This window comes from Periplaneta americana, chromosome 9, assembly GCF_040183065.1.
Source record: "Periplaneta americana isolate PAMFEO1 chromosome 9, P.americana_PAMFEO1_priV1, whole genome shotgun sequence".
Taxonomy (NCBI): domain Eukaryota; kingdom Metazoa; phylum Arthropoda; class Insecta; order Blattodea; family Blattidae; genus Periplaneta; species Periplaneta americana.
Genome location: NC_091125.1, coordinates 112,355,275 through 112,375,629, shown reverse-complemented (window position 1 = coordinate 112,375,629; position 20,355 = coordinate 112,355,275). Strand labels below are relative to the sequence as shown.

The 20,355-nt window shown below is 36.2% G+C and overlaps 1 protein-coding gene across 3 annotated transcripts in view; it reads left to right on the top strand.

The window, feature by feature from the left end:
• The window catches only part of Megf8 (multiple EGF like domains 8), a 100,770-nt gene that overhangs the window by 66,115 nt on the left and 14,300 nt on the right, over positions 1 to 20,355 (top strand). For all 3 annotated transcript variants that reach the window (XM_069835632.1, XM_069835633.1, XM_069835634.1), the window contains exons 29-39: positions 766 to 947; positions 1,485 to 1,626; positions 3,281 to 3,551; positions 5,936 to 6,086; positions 7,575 to 7,776; positions 9,067 to 9,275; positions 12,053 to 12,195; positions 12,317 to 12,447; positions 14,027 to 14,237; positions 16,872 to 17,058; positions 20,099 to 20,230. In XM_069835632.1, the coding sequence (XP_069691733.1) occupies positions 766 to 947; positions 1,485 to 1,626; positions 3,281 to 3,551; positions 5,936 to 6,086; positions 7,575 to 7,776; positions 9,067 to 9,275; positions 12,053 to 12,195; positions 12,317 to 12,447; positions 14,027 to 14,237; positions 16,872 to 17,058; positions 20,099 to 20,230 (1,961 nt within the window). The remainder of the gene's footprint in view (positions 1 to 765; positions 948 to 1,484; positions 1,627 to 3,280; positions 3,552 to 5,935; positions 6,087 to 7,574; positions 7,777 to 9,066; positions 9,276 to 12,052; positions 12,196 to 12,316; positions 12,448 to 14,026; positions 14,238 to 16,871; positions 17,059 to 20,098; positions 20,231 to 20,355) is intronic.

Sequence of the window (20,355 nt, the reverse complement as noted above, 5' to 3'; positions counted from 1 at the left end):
TAAAAAATTAGAAGTATGTACAGTACATTTTTGAAGAATTTCGTATTTGCTGGTTACAACCTTGTTCTGGGCGGCTATTCAATTATTCTTGTATTCACTAAATTTGGATAAATCAGAAAGACAGCTTTGCAAAAGGAATGAAATGGTTGGTATTTAATGAGCAGTTGACAATGATGTAATTTGCTCTCTTTCACTCCAATTTTTAACAGGAAGACAGGAAAATTAAGTAAAAGTTGGACATTGAAAATGATGATCTTAATCCATTCCTTCATTATAAGATTATAGAAAAGGCATGTACGAGATTCTGCATTACCACTTCTGTGCAAATGTTTAATGAGGCAATCATAGCCTGTAAATAATCTGAATGTTGTCACTGCAGATTTTCGTATTCAGCTATTAAATTAATATTTGTATGACAATATTGTAGATATATTCATGATTCCAGAATGAAAATATGAAACCGTGGTGACTTTGGAATTGTATTGACATACAGCAAATTTTTGTTGAGAAGTAAGGAGTATGATAACTTAAAGATCAAACATCTGCCATCTGAGATAAAATTAAAAGAAATGTCTAATTATTGACCTTAATCATTCAATTGTCGTCGTCGTTGTCATCGCCGCCACCGCCGTTTCAATGCCTTGCATCTAGCATTCGTGCTCTCCAATACTTCTGGACTACAGTGTCTTCTCCAGATAGTACATTGCAGGTCTTCAAGTGGTCCTCTCAGTTGTAATGTTGCTAATCGCACTTTTTGTGTTTCAGGTGTTTATGGACACAGCACTGTATACCATGTTCCTACTCAAAGCTTCTACATTTTTGGTGGTTATATGTATGGAATTAATCGAACCTTCATCTCTAATAAACTGTATGCTTTCCATTATCCAACCCGTTTTTGGTCTATCTTGCCAACATTTGAAGACTTTAATCCATCAAGACTTAATCTGGTTTGTATTACAGAATATTATTTTAAATCATACTGATATTGTTAGGTTATTTTTGTATTACAGTTAGAGTCTTTGCTCCCAAAATTATAGTTTAGAATTTATAAGTGTACAGAACTTTGAGGTTAATTTCGTTCTGTTAGTAAAATGTTCAGTCTTAAATCATGATTTTTCATACATCAGCATTAGAAACAGTTTTTATTTAGGTAACATATGGAAAAGACAGATACCTTGTTGGGAGTTACCTGTAACAAAATGTCTTTGCAAAATGGTACTCAAGTAATATTACACCTTCATGAGTTATGTTGTAATGACTAAATATGACTTGAGTTAGCATTTTGTAGAATTCAAGCTCTATCTAGAATTGAAGTGCATGTATGAATATTTAGTCAAGCTCTATCTAGATTTTAAGTGCATGTATGAATATTGTATTAATTCCTAAAAACTATTTTCTATAGAGAGTTTTTATAGTAATGAATATTCTCAGCTAAAATGACTCAATGAACGAAACTTAACTACATGTTTGTTCTATGTTTACAGCCACAAGCTCGATATTTACATTCTGCTGTGACAACTGATGACTACATGCTCGTGTTTGGTGGAAGATCTCATTATAACACTTCAAATTCACTTATTGCATACAAGTATTCCTGCAACCAATGGTTGAGGCTTCTGACAAGTGGTTAGTGGTATACTATTCCTTGATTTGTGATATACTTTAAAGTAAATAATATATGCTTTTAGATGGTATATACACTTAAAATGGGTCGACGTGGTTGGCAAGTTGGTATAGTTGGCATAGAGCCCAAGGTTGCGGGTTCGATCCCGGGCCAGGCCGATGGCAGTTAAGTGTGCTTAAATTCGACAGGCTCATGTCAGTAGATTTACTGGCATGTAAAAGAACTCCTGCGGGACAAAATTCCGGCACTCCGGTGACGCTGATATAACCTCTGCAGTTGCGAGTTTCGTTAAATAAAACTTAACATTTAACACTTAAAATGAACTGATCCTGGCTGAGGTCGACGGCATTTAAGTGTGTTTAAATGCGACAAGCTCATGTGAGTAGATTTACTGGCATGTAAAAGAACTCCTGCAGGACAAAATTCTAGCACACCGGCAATGCTGATATAACCTCTGCATTTGCGAGCATTGTTAAATAAACCATAATTTATTTATAAAATGAACTATACACTTATCACCTTTGAAGTTGATTCTGAGATATGTACTGCTAATCCAAATGCCATTTAACAATGTTAAGAATTGAAATACCCACGCAGGAAGATAATGACATGCTCTACTACCTTAGGAATTGCGCAGGAGGAAAATTGGGCAGTGTTGCCAACTTCACTTCGAATAAGCCGCGCACCTGTATCTTTTACTTATATATTTCGGAAAACAAGTGTGCGGGGTATTCGAGAAAACACGGTATTTATGTGTCATATAATGTTGAAATGAAATATGTCCATAACATTTCATGACCAAGTTGTTAAAATCGGAGGGGATGCATTAATAAGTGAAGGAAGAGAGAGTCAGTTTTCAATGTCAGAAAACTGGGTTCAAATCCGTGCGAGGTCATGTGAAATTTGTGGTGTGCAAAGATGTTGTTGAGCTGATTTTTTCCAGACTTTCAATTATTCTGATATTCTGTAAATTCTCCAAAACTGCTATTTTCATATCTCTCACCATCACCATAATTTATGTTAATCACTAGCACCATAATCACTACTATCACAACAACGGTAACAATAATAATATCATTATCTCTATTACTGACACAGAAAGCAATGCAGCATATCATGTGTCTTGAGGATACTGTCATCATACTTTCCTGGAATAAAATATGGCTTACAGCACATGTATTAGGGTCACCGGCATGATCAAGGAACAGTGAGCAGGGCTTGTGCTCTGAGACTTATCATGCATGAGTTCAAATCCCCCAAGGTTACTTGGTTCCCCCTCCCCCCTCGAGGTTTTTCTAACTGCAAACGTCAGGTAATTTTATGGGAAATTTTTTAACCCAACTCGTCAAAATACACCATCTCACTATAACCATTTGCATTGATGTTAAATAACTACACAGTTGATAAAGAAAAGTTAAATAACAGACAAAAAGAAGAAAAGAAATGAGTACGCATTTGGAATCCATGGATTTAGCAGCAATATCTGAATCAGACAGAATACTTGCCAGAATATATTGCTCACAGTGGCAACTAGTCTTTCGGAAAGTGTGTTTAGTTTATAATTAATTAAATGTTCTTTATGTTACGGAGTTGGCACCATCTATTGTTTTTTTTTATAAATTATATATAAAATTGTTTTCTGTAATGATTTTGCAGATGTGGAAATTGTTGGCTCACCTCCTCCTCCTACATATGCTCATGCTATGACGTTGGATATGGAATCTGGTGCTGCATTTGTAATTGGAGGTTTTGATGGTGGAATTCAAAGTCATGTGACCCGAATCTTATTACCAAAAGATTTGTGTCGCCTGTGGAAGGGCAAGAATAAGTGTCTTAAGTTCTTGGGATGTAATCATTGTGACATTGTAACAGACCATGGCGACAATGTTACCATGTGCTATTTTAACACAAGGTCGCATGAAGAGAGGTTGGTAAAATTTAACATTTGTAATTTTGCAGGCTGGGTATTTATTGAATGCAAAGCTCAAACATTAGCTGAAAATATTCACTCTCTATTCTATTCATTATATACGAGGTTTTACCCAAAAGTTCCCGAAATGCCTCAATAAATGGAATTACCTTGATCTTATGCACCACCATCACCTTCGAAATAGTCCCCTTATGAGTGTATACATCGCTCTCAGCACTTCTTCCAAGTATTGAATGCCAACTGGAAGTCCTTTTTTGAGAGCTTGTTCAGTACGTCCTGCGATTTTGCTTGAATTTTCTTAACTATCTGAAATCTTCGACCTTTCATCTTGGGGGAACAAAAAGAAGTCACACAAGGCTAAAAATCTGGTGAATATGGTGGGTGAAAAACGGTTGTCATTTTGTTTTTCCCCAAGAAGTCTTGCATGATGAAAGCTGTATGAGGTCTTGCATTGTCGTGCTGGAGAAGCCAATTGCCTGTGCACCACATTTCTGGATGATGTCTCTTTAAGTTCTCCCTCAGCTGCCTTAAGACGTCACAATAGAACACTGCATTCACTGTCATAGCAGGAGGAACAAACTCTTTGTGGATAATCCCTTCAATGTCGAAAAAACACATGAGCATGGACTTCACATTGCTCTTCACTTGATGGGCTTTTTAGGGTGGGGCAAAAATGGCCTTTTCCATTGAGAAGACTGCTGTTTGGTTTCAGGGTCATACCCATAAACCCAACTTTCATCACATGTGACAATCTTGGGAAGGAAGTCTGGTTCATCATGAAGCTGATTCTGAAGATCCCTGCAGACTTTCAGGCGATGCTGTCTCTGCTCAGCAATCAGTAGTTGCGGAATGAATTTTGCTGCAATCCTTTTCATGTTGAGTTCATCGGACAAAATCCTCTGGCACTTGTCATACAATAGTCCAACAATGTCACAGACATCGTGGATGGTCTGCCTATGATCTTGCACGATCACAGCCTGAACAGCAGTGACATTTTCAGGTGTAATACCAGTTGATGGCCATCCAGAACGATCATCGTCATCAACCAATGTTCGGCCATTTTTAAAATGCTTGAACCACTCGTAGGTTTGGGTCTGGCCTAGAGCATCATATCCAAATATTTGCTTCAACATTTGATGTGTTTCTGCAGAAATTTTCTCTAGTTTGAAACAAAACTTTACACAAACGTGCTGCTCCCTCAAATCTGTCATTGTGAAATCACAATGTAAGCAACATGTTACAGTGGAAAAACGCTCACAAATACTAAATGCGTCCACTCAGAATGAAGCCACTTGGCACGCTGACACAAGAGATGTATGAAGTGTCACCTAGCGGCATTTTGTCATATTGGCACTCGGTCACATGCCACTTACAGATTTCGGGAACTTTTGGGTAGCACCTGTGATGGGCAATTGAGTAGTGTAGACAAGTTACAAGGGAGAGAGTCTGTATGTGACGGTTTTCAGCTATATCATCACATTACTTGTTAATGTAGATTTGACATGCAACATGTAACTTACTAAAAAAATTGAAAGAATTTGAAAAAAAAACATTATTGTACATTTCAAATGATTACATTATGCTATATAAAGACCTATCTTTATACACAGTGATTCATGATGAAAGGTCGTTATTTTAAGATATTATTTTTTAAATTGCTTTCAATAAAAAAGTTCAAATGGACATGTGTTTGATATCGAATGTTATTACAGCTGCTTGTTAAAAAAATAACTATGTTTTTATCACTCTGTATCACATTTAGGGACTAATAGTGTTCATATTTACAAATATGTATATACCTAACATTCTTGAATCTAAATCAATGTTCATAGAACATTTTCGAAAGTGCCAACTTCTGTTTCAATACACTTTTTCGCTCACTTGTGACATACATATTTTGCTCGAGTAAATGCTTTGTAACTGTTCTTATGTGTAATTTATATAGTTTAAAATAAACACAACATTTTCATTGTATAAATAAATGTCTTTTATAAATAATACTTAAAGATTTTGTATATCTTATCAACATCTTCAATGTCGCACTTTTGCTGTAATGTGAAAAATGCTTTGGAGTAATATTTATTTTGTTTCCACTTTTGTGTAGTAGATCAAGTAACTATTGTTTTGATTAAGGCCATAACATAGTAGTTTTATGGTAATGAATCATTCAGAGTGTGCATTTATTTGTACAAAACTGTTAGAAATTGGACCATGTTCATATGAACTTTTTACTCAAAACAGGCTGAGAAATCATATCCTGAAATTACGAGCTTTCTTTGGGAGTCAGTCTGTGTAATGGTTAGATTAGATCAGAAATTAGGTATGCTTATTTGCATCTGCATTCTAATAATTTTTTGTCTATAATTTCTCCTTTATTTTAGTTGTGGAGCAAAGGATCTTAATGTAACCCAAGTTAGCATAAGCAATGGTCAAGTATGTGATGGAGAATGGTTATCCAAAAGAAACTGTGCACAGTATACAACATGCACAGAGTGTTTGGCAAAATGGCCCAGTCACATTAATGAACCACAGGTAAAAACATTGCTCATCCTGGAAATTAGTACTATAAGAAATATCAGAGTGAAATTCGTGATTTTATATTGACAAATTTAGGACACACTATTAGCCAAACGGCTAGAGCGTGGGTTTTCCATGCTGGTAAACAGAGTTCGAGTAGGTCCAATTGAAATTTGTGGTGGACAAACCTGGTGTTTGTATTAGGTTTTCACGGGATACTCCCATCTCCTCTACCAACATTTTACAATTACTCCATTAATTATCATAATCATCACATGGTGTTACGTAGTTTGCCTCCTGTGGTGCATCAAGGACATCATCTTCGTGGTTAGTCCACTGCTGTGGAATAATGGTAAGCCTTCTTGGCCATGAAATGAGCAGTCCAGGGTTCAAATCCTGGTCGGGACAAGTTACCTGGTTGGGGTTTTTCTGAGGTTTTTCCTCAACCACTCGAAGCAGAATTGCTGGGTAACTTTCAACATTGGACCTCGGACTCATTTCGCCTTCATTAGTATCATTTCTATTAATCATGTCGATAGTTTACAGGTCGACCAGGAGAACGTGGCGGATGTGGTTCCAGGTCTGTATATAGGCAGCATCTGTCTGTGGGAGCTGCACATATCCAGCGAAGCAGCAGGGGCTTTAATAAGCGGACTGCTGGTGACCAGGAAATGTAGCTTCCTCGGATAGAAGGTGCCTTGGTGAGTCGTGGAATCGATGGCGACATGTTCTTCTGATTGAGGATGCAGCAGATTCAGGCACTTGAATTGCGAACAGATGCCATCGAACTGAGGAGGCTGTAGAATAACATCACAGGCAGGCGGAGGATCAGTCTCCAGTCACAACTGGATGCTGTGGCTGAATCGATACAATGACACCATACAGTGAATCTTGTGCTTGAAAGAATCGATCCTAAGGACTTCAACAATCATTCCAACATAAAGAGGTTGCACAATAAGCCAAAGACTGTGGTGCTTGCCTGCAGGCCCTCCTCCAAAGAAAAAAAAGAAACGTCTTCGTGGCAACTGAAGGAAGTACAAGCTTTGGCATGTCATCCAGTACATTTACTTGATTTTATCGTTCTTTAACTTAGACCATGTTTTATGTTTATGTCACCACATATTTAATTGTTGTTCCTTAAGCCTCAAGCACATTTACTTGATTTAATCTGGCTTTAATACCTGTTGTTTTGTCATCATTCTTAGTTAAAATACATTATGCTATTCCTAAGTATTCATATTCATTTACACTTTGATTTATTTTCTTCTGTTTCTATAGTAGTACCCTCACTTCATCTACCAACACAATCATGTATTTACTTTTACCACTAAACTGAGCCTAATGACTTCCATACTGAACTCTACATATGCTTACGAGATCACTGATATTTGTGCCAACTACACTATCATCTCTATAGATACAGTATCCTCTGTTTTTATATCTTTGTTTTCAAAGCCTAGAGTATAGAATATTTAAAATATTAATTTTAATGTGTTTGATCAGGTCTGCAAATGGTGTTCAAACTGTGCACGAGGTCGCTGCATTCCTGAGGGAAGTGAATGTGAGCGTGAGAACAAGTGTAGTGTGCGCCAGAGAACAGTAACAGATGTGAGCCAGTGTGCTGAGAGGCAGTGTCCTGCATCAGACTGTGATAAATGTGTAGGACTGGGATCCTGTGTGTGGACACGCCAGGTTCTTGTTAGTCGTAAGTGTTTCTTAAACCTGTTGTTAAAAGTAGCATAGGACAACACAATCCTTATTTAGCTGCAAAGAAACATTGTCATTTTATGTTCTCACACTTGTTCAGTCTCAGAAGTTGCTAGTAATCAAATGTTAGATGTTTTGTGATTAGTTACGTAAATGTTCCCATATTCCTTGGATATTAATTAGTTTAGTAAGGAACTGATCGTCCACCTCTGCTTCGGCTGGTTGGTCATGGTCCTTTTTGGGCTGTTGTGCCTCGGAAAAAAGAAACTGAGGTATTCTAGGACACATCTGTTTCAGTGTTACATTCTTTACTCTACTTTTATGATATTTATAAGTTTAATATTTTCAAGTCCACACATGTGGAGTAACGGTCAGCACGTCTGGCCGCGAAACCAGGTGGCCCGGGTTCGAATCCCAGTCGGGGCAAGTTACCTGGTTGAGGTTTTTTTTTTTCCAGGGTTTTCCCTCAACCCAATACGAGCAAATGCTGGGTAACTTTCGGTGCTGGACCCCGGACTCATTTCATCGGCATTATCACCTTCATTTCATTCAGACGCTAAATAACCTAGATGTTGATACAGCGTCGTAAAATAACCCAATAAAAAATATATATATTTTCAAAAAAAAACTTGTTGTTGTTGTTGTCTAATGACGAGTAATATTACAATTTTTTAAATAATTTTTAAATACAGCCTAACTCTATTTTTACATTACCACAATTTATGTTTTCTCGTCATTTACACTGTCTTTTTGAGCTTTTCAATGGGATGGTTCAGAGCAATATTATCGTAACTAACAGCATCAATAATGAAGTTACGATAGTATGTTCTGAACTGTCGAATTATCTGTGTTCACTGTATTCCATTAGTTTATACAATTTTGCCCAGTCTTTAGAAGTGTAAAAGGGGAATTTCAATTTCTGTCGAAAAAGTGGTAAAGTCAACATGGAGATGGAAAGCTGCAGCTAGACTGCAGCTGCAAAAGTAGCACCTTGTTTGTGAACAGACTTTCAACCTCCAGTTGCAACTTTTGCAGTGTTCAGGTTATGCAGCACAAAAAGTAGTGTATAGCATGTTACTTTTTGCTTAAGTGTGAACACGACATGCAACTTTTGCAGCTGCAGTACAAAAGTTGTGCAGCAAAAGTAACGACGTGTGACTGTACCTTAATGCACCCTATCCTCCATATTTATGTAAGTAAAATTATTGAACATGTTTTCACACAGAAATATCATGTACCTAATTATAAATTGAGCCAGGATTCATGTTGCATTAAATTATGCTTGCAGCTGAGTTTGGGAAGACAGTAAATGGTGAGCCCATCTATGATTGGAACTGTGTGAGCAATGCAATATCTGAGAGGTCCAGCATTGAGATAAAGTCAGTTGATGTGTGTCCACCTCGCTGCAGCATGCACCTAGACTGTCAAAGCTGTTTACAGGCTGCAGGCGCAGAAGGTGGATGGCATGAGTGTCGGTGGTCCATTCAGCTTGGAGAGGTTCGTTTGTTACTTTCTTGTTCCTATCATTGATGATGATAATTTAATATCGGTATTTCGAAATAATAATTATTTACGTTCATTAAATCAATATTTGGGTTTCATTTGAAAGGTACTGAATATTCATTATTCCTTAAGTAGCAGTCGGTCGTACATGTGAGGTAATCCATTTCATATGTAAGATGTGAATAGGGATGAGTGTTAAAATTCTCATATTTGAGAGTGCACTTAGATAAAAAAAACAATCTCACTTTATCAGACACTAAATAATGCACACTGCAGTAAGTTGTAAAAAAATAGATATTTCTGTTTTCAAGTTATAGGAAAGAAGCTTAGAAAAGTTATTAAAACAAGTATTCAAAAGTAATACCGGCCTATATTTACTCGCTAATTTCCCCCACAAGATTTTCAAGACATATTTGTCAGAATTTTATTTTCGTCACTTAATTTCCCCTGCTTAGTGTCAGGAAAAAATGAATCAGAATCATTTTCAAGGATGTCAAGCCCTTTCCTCTAAACGCGCTATGTGTGAGAAATATTGGAGAGCAAGAGAGTTAATGGCTTTATTGCCAAAAACTCAGCAATAGTTAATAACAATATCAAACAAAATTTGACACTTGTTTTTCTTTCAAGAAGATTTAAGTATCGAAAAAATAAGCATGGAAATTCCAAGGTCATTATTTATCCCTTCTGTAATGAAAAATGTCTGTGATTCCTCTTACGACAAGAAAGATGATTTGGATCTGTTGAAGGAAGTAGTGCAGTGTAAAATACATGTACGTTTATTTTCTTTACATAATTAAGAAATTAATTTTGGTACGAATATATTACACGTGAAGTAAATGATATGAGATTAGTCAAGGTCAGGCTATTGGCATTGGAACTGACACTTAGTGGTACAAAGAAAAGCCATAAAATTGTTCATAATTATTCAGCTTATATTTGTACAGTAGCTGTTTAGTATTAAGCAATGATTTGATTAGTACTGTACATAAATTGTTTGATGTTATTCATGACCAGATTATTCTCGATATTTTGTAAACCTCTTGTAGTTTCCCCCTCCTGAATTTTTCGCCTCCAAATTTTTAGAAAAAGGGAGGAAATTACAGAAGTAAAGCTGCATCTACACAGTTCAGTTTTCCGTGCATGTACGCATGCAATCTGGAAAGAATATTGAAAGAATCAAGTATAAAACGCACGTTCAATTTAGATGCATGAAGATATTGTGTCTACATGGTGCGCCATTTTGAATGTCATCTTCACTACGTAAATATTGTAAGTTTATTTCAACTCAACAATGTAATTTTATTGTTAACAATGATAACTCTTCACACAGTAACACAGTATTCGTTAGTGCACTCCACTGACGATAATGACAATTTACTTGGACTATTACGAACAACAATGAACTGTTAATCTTAACTAATATTCACAAAGCACTATTTACAACACAGAACTGTCAGTTCTCAGTTCACAGCTCGTTTGTCTTGGCTAGTTCTTCTAGCTCAGTCACTCGCCACAGAATCTCGAACCCCAGACCTTCAGAGACGATCCGCTGCACTTCGAACTCAGGTCCCCCAACTGCGGTCCACTGCACTCGAACTCCGGGCTTCAGGCTCCACAGATACGGACACAACTCAAGTCGCGCTCTGGTCTCGAAGCTGGCTTCACTGCTACACAAGACTAATTCGCTTACTGTCTAAATCTGCCTGTAACAACACTGGCTTACTGACTGATTGACTCACTCGCGTTCACTTGCGCGTTGTATTTATAAATAAGCCATAGTTTCTCGAGAGTTCGCGGTCGGCCGACAGATGCCTAGAAGATAACGGATATCCAGACTTCTCTGGATCTTTCTCCTCAGTCACCAGCTGCTTTACTTTCCCCTCTCTGCTGCAGAACAGCGTGTCGCAACCTCCTCTCTCCTCTCCCCGCCGCGTGCCGTCCCCCAATGCTCTGTGGAGCCTGTGTCGACTCACGCGCGACCTGCTCTCTTGCGGGACGCTGGTCGTGAGTTCGAAACTCACGTCGCTGTCACAATATATTAATTAATATTAAATATTATCAAGTCTTGCATTCATTGCTTGACTGTGTAAAGTTGAAAGAGAATGTTGAACCTTATAGATGCACCTTAAATATGGCAACTGTATCTCTTTCAGTGACATTTGATCACTTTTTTTTCATGAATATCAAATTATTTTGTACAGTTATCAGTTGTACTGCAAGCCAGTGAATGTATTTTCTGAGAAGCTGCTGTAACAGTAATTAACTACACTAATTTATAAATGGAAGCAGTATTGTACTTTTCTATCACACATTAATTAATTAATTAATTAATTAATTTTTTTTATCCAATGCCACCAGGTTGTCTTTTCGACATTTCTGGTCTTCTCTCCTGGCTGTGGCTTAGCTGTAACCCACTTCTGAGGTTGGGATGCCTGGAAGGCGGAGTTACGTTACCCCGATGATGTGATAGGATGATTATGATAATGTGGTGCCAGGAGAGGTCTTAAATCTAAATTTAACCTAAATTCCAGACCATGGACGAACACAGGAATAATCCCCTTTAAGGAAAAATTCCTGGGACCTCATGAACTATAGCCAGAAGCTCTGACCACTAGACCATGAGGCTGGTCACACACATAATTTATATGAAATCATTTGCAATGCAAAGACAACTAACAAACCACCAATACTGAAATGTGTCTTAAATGCAGTGCATATTCATTTTCTTCATTTTAGATATATATTATTTAGATATATATTATTGTTTTCAGTGCATATCACCAAGTTACCAACCACTCTACTGCACTGGTGGAGTCTGTGGGTTAGTACTACGAGGTGGTAACATTGACCGTTGTCCTGAACGCTGTTCTACATATAAACAGTGCTCCACTTGCCTTCGACATGCTCATTGTGGGTATGTACAAATCTGTTCCTTCTTAATTCAAATTTTTGGTTTACTGTAACACATTTCCATTGCAGCATTCCCATTTGTATGAAATATATGTTTGCTTATTTTTGTCTGATTTCTCTTTTAGCTGGTGTTCCCTGGATGGCACAAACAGTACAGGCCAAGGTGTATGTACAGAAGGGTCCCTTGATAGTCCATCCAATGGTCCAGCCCATTCCACCTGTGATGTCCTTTACTTCCAAGAATTGGCTGCAACAGGTTAGTTGAAACGTATTTTCAGTGCTTTCCATGTAATTAAATTATAATTTAACTTTGCATTAAGTTTTCATTGGTTTTGTTTATTTGTTTAATTTACAAACTTTGTAAAATAAGCCTAGCTTAAATCTTAGTTCTCTTACATATCACAGTTTAATTTGGTTATAGAACATTAAAGAACTAAAGAAATTATGCCACAATAAATTAGTGCTGCTATAAGAAAAAATAAATACAGTAAATGAAATTGAAAAAAATATGTTGTTGTTGTTTTCTAATGCCAGACATTTGACAATAAAGTCATTTGACCTCTTGCACTCCAATATTTTTCAAAGATATTGTCATGGTTAGCCACTGATGCACAGATTTTGAGGTGTTCCGAATCCATTTCTTGATTTGAGTTGCACAATGGACAATTAGGAGACTGATATATTCCAATTCTATGCAGATGCTTGGCCAAACAATGAAAATGGCAAGTTGTAGCCGATTTAAGTGAACACCATATTTTAACGTTTTGGTGGCTACTTCATTCACACACAACTCCCAGAATGTCTGGAGGACCACACCTGCTGTTGGTCGACGGGTCCACTGGACCTAGTTGGGAGATCTTGCTGATCACCAGCTTTCCCTCCTTAAGCCACTGGAGGACGATTTTAGTGCCATAGCAGGTCAGCACTAGGAACAGAAAAGTAGAAAGAGGAGGAAGGAAAGTGAAATGAATCCCTAGGCCTCAAATGCTCTAATGCCGTCGGGGTCGAAGAAAGTAAGAGTTCAGTCAGAGGACTGGATAGGAAAGGGTAAAGAGAGAATTAGGTATTGAATAGAGAAAAATTATACCAAATTCGGCCAATAACTCATCAAGCTGAGCAGTGCTAATTGATGAGTAGCCCCTCTCTTTAGTTCAGCTTGTAAATTATGCTTACTAACAGCTGCACCACGGGAAGGTAGAGATGGGACATTGGGTATTTGTCCAGGTTGGTTCCTTAAAGCCTTCAATGGTAAGGATTAATGGCTCTCCCCCCTGTATTCAACAAATACCGTTTTGCAGCCATATAAAAAATATGTGTACATTCGAAATACTATGTATTTTGTACACTATTATAAATTAATTTGTAATTTTAAATAGGCATACAGTATTACTACTTTTTAAAATACTTTACACCATTCTTGTTTTTCTTTATTATTTTGAAAAATAGAAATACTGTATTGGATTGTAGAAAATAGAGAAATACAGAGTAAACTACTTTAATGTACAAGAATTAAAATGTATACAGTACTTAAAAATAAGAACATGGCTTGAAGAAATCTGTAATTTTTTACTGCTTTCATTTTGCAAAACATTGCATTGGTAAATCATTCTCAGTTCTTCCTTAATCAAACCAAATTCATGGCACACATCAAAGTCATTTGTAAGTAACTGCATGTGTTTAAAATGTTGGTTGTTCATGGTGGACACTCTGTACTCTGTATTTTTCTTTATTGTGTGCTGTATTTTAATATTTCATTCCGTCCATTTTATTGATATCATTGTGATCTTTGTAATATTTGGATTTAATTTGTAATGACGAATTTGTCGCATTTTCAGGAAATTCTTCAGTCAGTAACTCAAGCTGGAATGCATCAAGTCGAAAAGATCCTGCAGGTGGATTTCCCACATTTACATGGCATTATGTTCGGTGTCCACCTGAAAATGAGTGCATCAACAACCATCATACCTGTGATAACAAATCAGAGGAATGTGTAGATTTGCTTGAGGGATTTAAGTGTGTCTGTGGCCAAGGTTATAAACCAGAAAAGTAAGGGAAATTTTATAACATTGTTTGTTAATATAATATTTAGTGTAATTATCTAATGCAGTGAAAATTGTATAAAGTAAAGAGATTATGATTGAATTCTTTGGTAGTAACTGCAAATAAAACAACATACACTTTTACTGTCCATACGAGTGGTGTTGTCACAGTGTCGTCGGAGTGGGGAAAATCACGTGACATATATTTACTTAATGGGGCCCTTTTCTTTAAATTGTTTTAAACAGTTGTGTAATATTATGTAGACTTCCAATTCCATACAGCAAATATTTTCAGGAAAGAGTCCAACAGCCCAGCCATTAGTCTTTACACAAGGGCCATGAGAAACGAGTGGGGGGAAACTGAGATGCGACATAACCTCTTGGACAGACAGTAGTTACATCTACAAATAAAGACACATGATCTTGACCATTATTTAAAGTGTATAATTTCACACACACCAATTTTAAGCAAAATGGAATCACTTGTACATTTATGCTCGACCATGCCGAAATGTAGTAATTATACACCTGGTAGCAGCCCTTTAATGGACCTCATTAAAGTACACCTATTCATTAGAGTTCAGGTGTTCCACAATCAGAAAACACCATTGTAGCAATATGAAAGCGCAAGTATTGATTATTCTCGGATGTGCAATTGAAAGACAACTAGCGAAACGTCACAGAGGCTGGAAATCCAATACTGTCACAGAAGGTTATGTTCTGTTACTATAATAATTAGCGTTAATTGTAAATAATATTCAAATAAATTCAATTTGTCATCTCGTTTTTCAATGTCTAAATCAATTTCAAGGTTATATCAGACTGCCTCCGTGGTCTTTTGGTCAGCATGCTGGCTTGCAGATCCGGAGGTCCCGGGTTCGATTCCCGGGCTTTGCTCCCGGTGAATTTTTCTTGAAGAAGAAAAATTACCTGGGTGTCTAGAGTCTGGAAATTTGTATGAATGTGAGTGTGATTGTGAGTGTGCCGGTTTAATATTAATTAACCAATCATCAAAATATAAAATACATCAGGACTGTCGCTGGGCAGTAACCTGAACACACGTTTCAGCGTCACATTGGTGACAACTCAATCTGTTAGCACAACCATAAAGCATCTAATAGATGCTATAGAGTTACCAACAACGAAAAAAAAAAAAAAAAAGAAACGTTATATCAAGATTAATGTTTATTTTACTCTCTAGATTATATCAAGGTCAATGACATTTGTGTCTCGGAAAAAAATCAATACTTTCGCGTCTGCGCACATCTCACAGTTTACGAGATATTGCACAAGGTCAGTTCCGCTCCCCATTCAGATAAGAATAACATGAATACTTATGAATAATTTCAAGTTAGAAATATGGTCGAGCATAAAAAGTCGTATGAAACTTGTCTATAATGGTAATTAAGACGCTCGTATGAAAATTATGAAACTCGCGCTCGTTTCATAAACATACTCGTGTCTTAATTACTACCATTATAGGCTCGTTGCATAATGTACTATTATAAGAACTAGGTATGTTTTTCCTTAGTACCATATGTAATTGTTGCAAAACAAGAAAGAGACCAGGTATTTCTTCATCAGTGCTATGTTATGTCTATTAACAACAGTTTGTAACTTCATTCTAACACACTAAATGAAATTGTAGGGAGAGTAGTTTTATAAGAGCACTTCAGGTTATTCTGTGATTTTAATTCTTTGAATACCCCAATATTATTGCAACACATACCTGTTAGTTCTAGAAAGATCCTTAAAATAAAGTTTTAATAATTCAGTAATAACATTGATCTTTAAACCAAGAATGAGTATTTACCCTGGGAAACTTGATAAGAAATATGTAATTATTGTACAGTAATCTACAAAAAGGAATGAATAAAATAAAATAAAATAAAACTCACACACCACACAAAATTTGAGCTTTCACATAGTTTCTTTAATTTTCTTTCTTCTGTGAATATAATGATAACAATAATACTTAAATAAGGTTTCTATAGTTAACACAGTAAAAACAATCTTTCTTTCGATATTTTGTCACTATTGATGAATGAATTTTTTTTTGCTATTATTGACATTGCAAGTTCATGGATAATACATAAAATGTGTATTACCTTCATCATACTTAGAAGAAACTAATATTAATATATTGAAAATCTTTTTAACTATATGTGTGGTAACTTTAGAAAAAGTTTGGCATTTGAGTAGAAAGAAATAAAAAATGAAATCACATAGACCTATGGTGATGATGTGCACCTTGTATGACAAGAGGGTTATGAAGAAAAAAGAACATTAGTAGATTACAGGTAGCTTAGTTGTGTGCTTTAAGGTCTGTGGTGGAAGTAAAAAGAAAAGCTAAATTGAGGAATGATATAAGATACAAAATATACATCTAGAGTTTAGAGGGGAAATCGTAATGAATGTAATAGTCATCCTGTGTAGAGAATGGATCTAACAAGAATATCAAATTGAAATTTAGAATAACAACCAGTGAAAAGAAGAAATAGTTACAGGCTGAGAAAATGCTGGTTATAGCAAATAATTTAGCAACTACAACTGATCATTAGATGTCTGATTCTTTAATGCTGAAGAAGCAGGAATTGACTCCTGAACATGTTGTAATAATGTATGTTGCATTTGCCTACAGGTCAGTGTGCATGCCAGTCTGCAAGCAGGGCTGTGTTCGTGGAGTCTGTGTGGAGCCTGATGTATGTCACTGTGACTTCAGTTATGTGGGTGCCAATTGCAGCATCCAGTGCCAGTGTAACAATCATGCCAATTGTGCCGGCCCAGACAAGTTGGATCAGTGTCTGGAGTGTCATAACAACACTATGGTTTGACTTTTTTTTTTTAATGTTTTAAATAGAGATGAAACATTAGTAATATTTCTCAATAACTGTTATAGTTGATACATTAAAACCACTTTTTTAACGAATCTCTATGGGACTGTTTATTTTATCTTAAATTTGTTTTTTTTTTTTTTTTTTAAAGAGTTTTCACTCTTTATAAGCAAAGAAGGGCTGAGAGTAGAAATTAAAACACTCTTGAGCCATTTAACTATATTGTATTTATATATTTATAATACCTATTTAATTCATTATTAGCAAATACACATTAACAAACTTTCTCGAACACATAATATGATATTTATATGAAGTCACATAACATATTTTTTATAACAATATCGTTTTTTTTTTTCTCGTTGTTACACAAATGCGCATTATTTCACAATTCATTAATGTTTTTTTGTGTTATGGAAAGAAATATAAAGAAATGGTACAAAAAATTGTGAAATTGAGAACAATTTCACCGATCTCTACCCAATAATAATTTTACATTCAAACCACTGTTAGCTATCACTATCATCATGAATGCATCATCATCACCACCACCACCACCACCACCACCACTGCTGCCGCCGCTCAGTACTGCGATAAACATTATTATTATCTTTATAATGGGCTTTAATCTAATGGCTAGTGCCTACATTCCAGTCCTCTGACTGAACTCTTACTTTCTTCGACCCCTACAGTATTAGAGCATTCGAGGCCTAGGGGTTCATTTCACTTTCCTTCCTACCCTTCCTACTTTTCTGTTCCTAGTGCTGACCTGCTATGGCACTAAAATCGTTCTCCAGTGGCTTAAGGAGGGAAAGTTGGTGATCAACAAGATCTTCCAACTAGGTCCAGTGGACCCGTCGACCAACAGCAGGTGTGGTCCTCCAGACATTCTGGGGGTTGTGTGTGAATGAAGTAGCCACCAAAACATTAAAATATGGTGTTCACTTAAATCGGCTACAACTTGCCATTTTCACTCCAATATATCTTTGAAAAATATTGGAATGCAAGAGGTCAAATGACTTTATTGTCAAATGTCTGGCATTAGAAAACAACAACAACATTCCATGCAATATGTACAGTTCAAATTTTCGCTTGCAAGTAGAATAATGTATAGACAAAGATTGTATTTGGGGAGGTTTTCTGTTGGTTACTCAATTTCCCGACAGATATCTACTATTTGTCCATTAATTATCATAATCAATTTTCAAATCTAATGTGTAATATTACTGATTAACTTTACAATTTCTTTACTGTGTTAACAAAAAGTTGTATAGAAGTTGTAAAGTTAATCAATGATTACAAAAGTGTTAAAAGTTCATTCATTCATTCATTTAGTGTTCTGCCCAAGGGCAGGTCTTTCACTGCAAATCCAGCATTCTCCGTCTTTCCTGTTTCTGCCTTCATCATTGTCTCCTCATATGATCCATATATCTTAATGTCATCTATCATCTGATATCTTCTTCTGCCCCAAACTCTTCTTCCGTTCACCATTCCTTCCAGTGCATCCTTCAGTAGACAGTTTAGACAACTGTCCGAAGACAGGTCTGAACCTCACAAGTGATACTTAGGCCAGGAGATAGTGGGTTAGGGTGGCCAGTTCCTTTCCCCCTCCATTGCATACATCGTCGACTAGTTATATATTACACTAGTCAGACTTCAGATGCATACAAACAATTGTTCTTCCTCTTACACATCGTCAACTGAAATGTACTCTGTGTGTGTATCAATACGAAGAATATTAAAACATAAAAAAATTTAAGAAAATAGCAAAAGAAACTTTTGCTTGTGTTTATTTATGCAGGAAAGAAAGGAAAGGAAGATTGAATGAAAAGTGGAGTCAGTAAAGATGATGTGATCAGTGGTGGGCCGAAAAAAACCAGTTTAAATATATAAATAGAGCTGGATATATTCAGTTTAATTCATTCATTTATTCATTTAGTGTTCTGCCCAAGGGCAGGTCTTTCACTGTAAACTCAGCTTTCTCCAATCTTTCCTATTTTCTGTCTTTCTCTTTGTCTCTTCGTATGATCCATATATTATCTTTATTCGGAACACCTCAAAATCTGTGCTTCGGTGGCTGGTCATGATAATATCTTTGAAAAATATTGGAGTGCAAGAGGTCAAATGACTTTATTGTCAAATGCCTGGCATTAGAAAACAACAACAACATATATTATCTTTATGTCGTCTATCATCTAATATCTTCTACTACCCCAAACTCTTCTCCCGTTAACCATTCCTCCCATTGCATCCTTCACTAGGCAGTTTCTTCTCAGCCAGTGATCCAACGAATTCCTTTTCCTCTTCCTGATCAGTTTCAGCATCATTCTTTTTTTCACCCACTCTTTCCAACACAGCTTCATTTCTTATTCTGTCTATACACTTCACACATTCTATTCTTCTCCATATCCACATTTCAAATGCTTCTATTTGCTTCTCTTCACTTGGTCATAATGTCCATGTTTCTGCCCCATACAATGCCACACTTCGTGCAAAGCACTTCACTTGTCTCTTCCTTAGTTATTTTTCCAGAGGTCTGCACAAGATGCTCCTTTGTCTATTAAAAGCTTCCTTTGCCATTACTATTTTCCTTTTGACTTCCTGGCAGCAGCTCATGTTACTGCTTATAGTACATCCCAAGTATTTGAAGTTGTCCACTTGCCCTACTACCTCGTTTAGAATTCGCAAGTTTAATGATGAAAATCAAATAGTTACTCTTAGGAAGGAAAACATTACTTATCTCGTCTTTCTGTCCACTAGAAATGTCCAGTTTGAACACAATTGAGTAGTGTTTAGAATTCAAATATTATTTTTTCTCAAACACTATGAAAAATAACAATTTTTATATTTAATATTTCGTATGTGAAACATTGTTGGTACAGGTTACTTCTGTTGTTTTAATTCTTTACAGTATTGCGATATTTTGTCTTAAATAAGTTGTACTTAATGTATGTTTATAATTCAAATTTGCAATAATGAAATTTAATTGATGAAGACTACTGTTTTACTTTTATAAATCTCTCTTTATGTTCAGGGTCCTCAGTGTGAAAAGTGTAAGCCGTTGTTTGTTGGAGATCCCAGTAATAACGGCCAGTGTGTACCTTGTATTGAGTACTGCAATGGGCATACTCACATTTGCATCAACAGCAGCGTGGCAGCCTTACCAGTAAGCAAATATTTTCTTCAATATGATAGAAAATAGGGTTATTTTGTATACCAGTAAAAAGATTACTGTCACTTGACACTTACACGTGTAATAATCAATTATTTTATCCAAATAAGTATGAATGT